The sequence below is a fragment of the Sardina pilchardus genome, chromosome 13 (genome assembly GCF_963854185.1).
Source record: "Sardina pilchardus chromosome 13, fSarPil1.1, whole genome shotgun sequence".
Taxonomy (NCBI): domain Eukaryota; kingdom Metazoa; phylum Chordata; class Actinopteri; order Clupeiformes; family Clupeidae; genus Sardina; species Sardina pilchardus.
Genome location: NC_085006.1, coordinates 11,022,712 through 11,031,072, shown reverse-complemented (window position 1 = coordinate 11,031,072; position 8,361 = coordinate 11,022,712). Strand labels below are relative to the sequence as shown.

Sequence of the window (8,361 nt, the reverse complement as noted above, 5' to 3'; positions counted from 1 at the left end):
TTTTGTTTTGCTTCAAGTTTCATGACTTTTCCTCATTTGAAGGGTACAACAGAGTAAACATGAAATTTGCACAAAAATATGTTTCCAATGTCCTGTAAAATAGTAAATAGTTACGTTGGTGGTATTGGGGTCAATTTGACCCCATTTTTATGAAACATGAGGAAAATGAATATTTGACACATTATGGATATTATTGTAATAGTATGAGAACATGTAGTTATTATCATTATTGCATACAAGTACATATTACATACAAGTTATTTTGGCAGGTCTGAAAAAGTCCAAAAAGTCAGCCTTTGGGCTGTTGACACTGGATTGGCCATATTGCCAGCCAGGGTTCCAGGGTTCATAAAGGGGTGTGGGGGGGTGGGATTGTTTTGTAGGGCTTTTGATGGCGGTTATTACACTCTTGTTAAGTACCTACCACAAAAAAACTGGGTAAAAAAAAAATAATTTTAATCATTTTTTGAGAGTTTTTTTTGCTGGGGTCAAATTGACCCCAAGGATAACGAACGTCGGTAAGATTTGAGGACAACATGAGGGTTAAAGGAATGAAGTAACAAAACATGAGCACAATGTGTATCTTTACTGTAAACTCTCAAGTTGGTAGATCTCACTGAGAACGGCAAGTTTGGCTTGGTAGCTGGCCATGGTCCTGAGATGCCAATAGCAGAAATTAATGGTCAGTGAAGTCCTCTAACACCTATGGAGGGGTACATTTGGAGCTTAGAGCTAATAGTGAAATGGAGGAGCAGGGGAGGTGGGAGACTTGCAACTCCAGCATGACATAAAGGGCAGCAAAGAGGGCTTCATACACACTGACTAGAAGTTGGATGAGTGAGTCAATCAACCCTATGGGCTACCGAACTTTATTTAGAAAACATTAGTCAACTTAACCACCAAACGGGAGCCACTTAAACAAGGAGAGAGAATGTTGTATGAGAAAATCCAGCTTTTATTGAATTCAAGATGGTGAAACCCCAAGAGCAGGAAGTGCCTCAAGTTGTCAGGAGTTCCATTAAGCATAAGTATTCTGAGCAGTCACTTCAGGAGTCATCATGGGAGTCTGCAGGGATAAAGATCAGCGTTTTACTGACAATACACCCAACAATTGACTAGCTTGCTCATAAACTTGGTTAGTAAACTGACTGAGTTTATGAGCAAGCTACAAACTGAAACACAAACCAGGACAGCACACGATTTTCCATTTCTGCACCCCTGCCCTAAAAAGTTAAGCCAGTGATTCATTGTACAGCATGCTGGGGCAACATGAACAGTCTAAATGTTTTCAAAAATGGCATCTACAACTAAAAATGTGCATGTCTGAGGACCTGCAAGAGTGGGCTTGCAAAAATGCTAACTATGCTAACAATGCTATCTAAGCTAACAATGCTAACCAGGTTGATTAGCTAACTTAACAGATGATTTCTAGCATTTATGCTAAAAATGTTAACTATGCTAACCATGCTAACTATGCTAACCATAATAACTGTTAACAATGCTAACAATGGTAACTTAACTTATGACTTCGTTATGTCAACAATGCTTTAAAAAAAATGATTTCCCCATTCATTTCAATGGGACCGTAAACCGGCGAAAAACGGGAATACCGGAAAAACGACAACCGGCAGCCATCCGACATGAAGCAAGCTACACCGGATCGAGCCTGATTTTTTTAGTGTTGGAACCGCGTCGATAGCTCAAACGCTAGGCGTTCTCAAAAAGTGAGTGAAAAGTATAATGTGCTTGCTTTGGAAGAACAATAGATGATGGGTTTGCCTTGCAGCAAGCCCACTAATTCAAGGTGACCAAATACAGGAGAAATACAAACCACTAAAGAAAGCATGGCAATCATTGACACCATTGTTGAGCAAGCCCACAATTTGCCATTGCTCCAAAATGGGGTATACACCAGAAGTTTGACTACTGGCACTGATTTCACGAGACCTGCGGAGCTAGTACTGTAGTTAACCATACCCCACAGTGCTCAGTCTCTAACATTGCTCTAAACATCTCCAAGACTGGAGTAGAGGAGTGTGGAGTAGCTCACATGAACTGCACCTTCAGATCTACAATTCACAAGTGCCTAGCAAGACTAAGGCGGGGATCACATACAGTAGCCAGCGGCAAGCGGCAAGCGTAACACACCACTCAGACCATAATAATAATCCAAAACATTCTCTCATTTCGAAGTTCACTTTTTGTTGTTACATTCTTAAGACTAATCTGATTGGTCAAAATACCTGAACATTCTAAAACTGACATTGATGAGCCGAGCGTTGCGCTTCAAAGTTGAACCAAAAGTAGGCCTACCAAATAGTCCCAGTTTGTTTGTTACCCCAGCATTGACACGGAACGCTGCCGAACCAGAGAATAGGAATCCTGCCACTTGCCACTGGCTAGTGTGATCCCCGCCTGAAGAAGATTCTAAGGCAGTGTGCCAGGTCTGACCATATGATAAAATATAAAAATTCCAGACCATCAATTTAAGCACATTGAAATAGAAGAGGAAACATGGCAAACTATTACCAGTGGTGGTTGTTCCATCTTGGGCAGAGGTAGTTCCATTTTGCCGATTAAGCACGGTAGTTAAAACAGCATCTTCACTTGCACCATCTTGAGATTCCACATGAGAAAACCAAAGGGAAAAACACAAGTAATCCACATTTGTAAACAAGACATGAACATGTCCTGCACCTCAACACAGCAAGCCTTACCAGTTACAGTGGGGGCTGAAGTAGTCTGGTTTTGGGCATTCTGCGTCGTAGTGCCAACCTCAACATCTTCACCTCCATCATCTTCCTCATTTGGTCCGTCATCTTCCTCATTTGGTCCCTCATCTTCACTTGGTCCCTCATCTTCTTCACCCAGTCCCTCATCTTCCTCACCTGTGGGGTATCCTACGAAGCAAGTTAGACAAATCTAGGTTATCTAGACATATCAAGGCTGCACAAAGCCTTAACTCAGGTATTAAGTTAAGTGATCCTACGACAGCAGGTATGTGATAAATTTGTCAAACTAGGTTGGGGTTAGGGTGGTTTTGACCAATCGGGAAACGCGGAGACGCACAAGACAGCCTAGGTTTAAAAACGATTACTTCCGCATTTATGAGCGGTAGCGAAATCTAAGGTGGTCTTTTTTAGTGTCTAACCTATAACATCGAAAAATCGATGGTCATCAGATATTGTATGCTATGCATGTCCATAGTAGCGATATATCTGCATGCGCAACATAGTTAAAAGCACCCTCGAGTTTCAAAATGTTTGAAGTGGCGGAGCTGCTCCAGTAGATTCTCACACGTGAGATGACTTCATTTTTCAAGATAATTGATTGGTCAGTTGTCAGTAGGATTAGTCAGAGGGCGGTGATTTCTCACGATTTGAGCTATAAGTTAGCACATAACCTGCTCCCGACCAGGTTTGGTTGCGAGCATAAGATACCATGGTGATACAGCGACGCTAAAACAAATCCGACCAGGTTTGGTTGCAAGCATAAGATACCATGGTGATACAGCGACGCTAAAACAAATCCACTTTCGTATGACAGCATACCCTGGCTTTGAGCGCAACATACCTTGCTAAGCCACTAATCGAGCTTCGTAGGAACCCCACTGGTCCATCAGGTGACTCTACACAAACAAAACCACAGAAGTGGAGAACAGTCTGTCTCATTTTCTGTTTTAGACCCAAGTAGTTGTAATTTGGGAAAAATGAAAGGTTTTAACAACATTTATCTTTCATAAATGAAAACCAAAGAGAAGAGAACATGGATAATGGAGGGGGGGGGGGGTCAAAAGCCAGCTTAGTTCCACTAACAGTTGTAAACAGGACAGACACTTCTTACACCTCAACACAGCAAGCCTTACCAGTTCCTACAGTGGGGGCTGAAGTAGTCTTGTTTTGGGCATTCTGCGTCGTAGTGCCAACCTCAACATCTTCACCTCCATCATCTTCCTCATTTGGTCCCTCATCTTCCTCATTTGGTCCCTCATCTTCTTCACTTGGTCCCTCATCTTCCTCACCCAGTCCATCAGGTGACTCTACACAGACAAAACCACAGAAGTGGAGAACAGTCCGTCTCATTTTTTGTTTTAGATCCTAGTAGTTGTAATTTGGGAAAAATGAAAGATAAAATGTTAAACAACATTTATCTTTCATAAATGAAAACCAAAGAGAAGAGAACATGGATAATGGAGGGGGGGGTCAAAAGCCAGCTTAGTTCCATTAACAGTTGTCAACAGGACAGACACTTCTTACACCTCAACACAGCAAGCCTTACCAGTTCCTACAGTGGGGGCTGAAGTAGTCTTGTTTTGGCCATTCTGCGTCGTAGTGCCAACCTCATCATCTTCACTTGGTCCCTCATCTTCTTCACTTGGTCCATCATCATCTTCACCTGGTCCCTCATCTTCTTCACTTGGTCCATCATCATCTTCACCTGGTCCATCATCATCTTCACCTGGTCCATCATCATCTTCATCTTCCTCACCTGGTCCCTCGTCTTTTTCACCTGGTCCCTCGTCTTCCTCACCTGGTCCCTCGTCATTCTCACCTGGTCCATCTGGTGACTCTACACAAACAAAACCACAGAAGTGGAGAACAGTCCGTCTCATTTTTTGTTTTAGACCCTAGTAGATGTAATTTGGGAAAAATGAAAGATAAACGTTAGATAAAAGATAAGTCAGGCCAAGGTGTTACTAATGGCATCAATAAGGCTCTGATTGTGCAACAATTAAACTTCAACTGTGGCTTCATCAACGTATTTAATAACACCTGTGCTGGCCTTACCATCTCAGATCAAAATGACTGCTGTGAAAAAGGTCCCCCCTTATCAGTTACTGTTGTGGCAGATTACATTGTCTGGTTTTGGGGACTTGGGGTTGCAGTTACCACATCATCTTCACTTGCACCATATTTTTGTAGTCCACATAATACATGTAGTTTAGCAGGCCAATATGCACATAACACCCTGATTGTGCTTACCAGCATCTCCAGTTTGGGCAGCAGCTGTTGTCTGGTTTTGGGGACTTGGGGTTACAGTTACAGTTACCATATCATCTTCACTTGCACCATCTTTTGGTTTCCACATAAGAGGCAGACAGAGGGAAGCCAAGTCACAAGACTTTAAAGCACAATAAATCAAGACTTGTAGAAACTCATAGATACAATAACTTTACCAGTAAGATCAGGCTGTGTAGTAGTAGTCTGATTGTGGAGATTAGGTGCAGGAGTGCCTGCTTCAACATCTTCACTTGCACCACCCTGAGATTCCACTGCAGTGTAGACATCAAGTCAACACAACCAACTTGTAAGAGCATAAGGGTATTACACAACAGCATTACATTAAATACTCACCCTCAGCGTCAGTTTGGGTCTGGTTGTTAGGATTTGGTGTTGTTGAAACATCAACCTCGTTCCAACCATCATGTATATGTCTCTTTGGAAGACAGAAGACTGCACAAGAGGAGAAGGAATTAATATTTAAACTACGTAATTTCGAAATTACCAGTGCATGCAAAAGCAAGACATACATTAAGATAAAATGTGAAACAAACTTTAATTTAGAAACAGTTGTGGACAGAGGAAGTTGAACAGGATCTGTAGTCTTAAGAGTCAGACTGTATGCTTAAAGCTTGAGACAGAGTAGATGGGGTACCGTATGTGTGCGTGTTAAAAAGTTGAGAAGTATTGTGTTGTGGAGTGCATGGAGAAGTGTGCTATATAAGTGCTGCAGTCAGGTGTGTGTGTGTGTGTGTGAGTGAGTGAATGGTTTGAAGAGGAATGGATAGAAAGTTGGAAGGAATGTGCCTTATATCCTTGTAGAATGAAGGGACAGAGAGAGCTGGCGTAGTTAATGCAGGTGCAATCAATTTAACTGGCTGTCAATTAAACTTGATAGGGGCTTGAGCAGCTGGCCCTGGCCTTGACACAGGTGCAAATCAGTTTAATCAGCACTGTGATGTCACAGTGCACACTGCAAAGTCAATGGGGAAAAATAAGCTTGAATTTTGCTAATATCTCAAAAAGTATCAAGTTTACAGAACTGACATATACATTGTCTTAAGTCTCATTTTCAAGACCTACGTAACAAAGTTTGAACCAAGTTTCTACATTAAACGGTTGAAGCGGAATTAAACGCATTTTGGTTAGGAGAAGAAGAAGAAGCCTTCGGATAACATTTGCATGCACTCTAATCAGGACTTAAACATAATTCAACTGCCAAAAGATACTTGAAATACTCACCATTACTGAAACTAGCAATGAGAACCAACACAACAACCTTTGCCATAACTGCCACGTTGAATCATCAAAAACAATGGGAAGGATGGGTTCAAGGAGGACTTATGGCCGCTTGTAAAGGCAGGACACACTTCTCAATCCAATGATAATTAGAATCATATGAGTTCCAGGTGTGTACCATTTAGTGATTTATGGGGCCTGGCCTACAATAGATCTCTGAAGTAACAGACCAAGATAGAATGCCAAGTCCCTTTGCACACTCCTGTACAGTTGGTGGCGGTATGCAACAAAGAGCTGTAATCTGCCAATAAACTAAAGAAGAAGAAGAAGATCTCTGAAGTTCGCCCTACAAAAAGGATCCAAAGCTGCCATCTTTGCCAAGGAGATCCGGGAGTTAATTGAAAGCCTACCTTACACTGACAGACTTTGACAAGATTTGGGAAAGATTCTTGAAAGATTGTAGTCTTTTAACTAATGCCCCTCAAAAGACTACAATCTTTCAAAAATCTTTCCCAAATCTTGTCCATATCTGTCAGTGAAAGGTAGGCTGAAGCTAGCTGCCTATATGGCAAGTTGCATTGAAGTTTGCCTACAAAAAAGCCACCATCTTTGCCCAAATAAGGAGATCCGGTATCTTGATGTTTTCTATGGGAAAATAACATGGATATTTTGGAAGAAATTGGGAATGTAGACGTTTTGCGCTGCAAAGTTTTGTCCTCTGACCAAGTGGATACTGTGATCTTCGATAGGTGAAGATGGCACAATTTGATCTTTGCTACTCCAGAGCTAACTTACAATGCAACTTGCCATAGGCAGTTAGCTTCAATTAACAACCGGAACTCTTTATATGGGCAAAGATGGCAGCTTTGGATCCTATTTGTAGGAGAACTTCAGAGGTCTATAATGTGGAACGGGTGATATCTTGGACTAGTGGGGTGTCCTACGAAGCTCAATTAGTGGCTTAGCGAGGCATGTTGCGCTCAAAGCTAGGGTATGCTGTCATACGAAAGTGGATCTGTTTTAGCGTTGCTACATGCTACATGCTACATGTGTATACATAGGGTGCGTTTCATGCAGCGTTTATACGTCCTCCCTCGCTCCTCGATGCCTCGATCCTCACTGATCTACATAAAGAATGATGGGGGGAAACAATGGGATAGTCTATCCAGTGTTAGTTACAGATCAGTGGGAACGCCCCTCGAGGATCGAGCATCGAGGATCGAGGAGGCATAATGAGAGGCACCCATGGTGTCTTATGCTGCCAACCAAACCTGGTCGGGAGCAGGTTATATGTAGCTATAGTTAGCTCAAGTTATAGCTCAAATCGTGAAAAACTACTACCCTCAGACCAATTCTACTGACTACTGACCAATCAATTATCTTGAAAAACGAAGTTATCTCACATGTGAGAAGAGATTCTGTCTTACATATTACAGGTGCAGCTCCTCCCCTTCAAACATTTTGAAGCTCAAAGGCGCTTTTAACTATGTTGTGCGTGCAATTATGTCACTGGACGTGCATACCATACAATATCTGATGACTATCGATTTTTTTAATGCATGAATTAATTCATGATTCATTCACTACTTCAATCCTTTACAGCTCATGAATGGTGTTACCAAGAAGACACATGGTTTCTAATGTATTCTTTTTGCACTATTTTGTGTGTTGACCATGAATTGTCATTGTTGTACAGTGCCATTGTCTGTGTGTTTGCTCTGACACTCATGCCTTCACCAGGATTGATCAGGGAGGCAGAGAAGTGGAGCATAGAGCAGCAAGTCAATGATGCACTCTGTCAACTTCATTGTAAACACATCCCCCGATAACACATTTTGCGACTGTCGAGCCATTGTGATTGATAATTGCAAGCGTTAGTACCACTATTAAAATATTGATAGAAGAAATGCATAATGGGGTTTAAATCACTGCATCGCTCCACCGAAGGATGGTCAGTGGAGCATGATGAGGGAGGCCAGACACAGGGTCTGGTCACCGCCCTCTGGGGTCACGTCATCTACGGGTCACAGGTGAGCTACACCCAGTTGTCACACCATGCGGTGTCTCCATGAGCCATGACGCTCCTCCATCCACCCAAACAATACGATGGCGCTACTATCAC

At 42.2% G+C, this 8,361-nt stretch overlaps 1 protein-coding gene across 2 annotated transcripts; it reads right to left on the bottom strand.

The window, feature by feature from the left end:
• Positions 1-934: 934 nt before the first annotated feature.
• Positions 935-6,354, bottom strand: LOC134099741 (golgin subfamily A member 6-like protein 2). 2 transcript variants are annotated; one of them, XM_062552726.1, is made up of 9 exons: positions 6,243-6,354; positions 5,355-5,453; positions 5,177-5,272; positions 4,983-5,072; positions 4,279-4,569; positions 3,866-4,039; positions 2,718-2,900; positions 2,530-2,616; positions 935-1,066 (listed from the first exon to the last, which is right to left on the bottom strand). In XM_062552726.1, exons 1-9 carry the CDS (start codon positions 6,286-6,288, stop codon positions 1,047-1,049), a joined length of 1,086 nt encoding a protein of 361 aa, XP_062408710.1. In that variant the 5' UTR covers positions 6,289-6,354; the 3' UTR covers positions 935-1,046. The 2 variants fall into 2 exon arrangements, with proteins under 2 accessions (XP_062408710.1, XP_062408711.1); XM_062552727.1 differs by lacking the exons at positions 935-1,066; positions 2,530-2,616 and adding an exon at positions 3,574-3,628 and having other exon boundaries at positions 2,737-2,900.
• Positions 6,355-8,361: the final 2,007 nt, after the last annotated feature.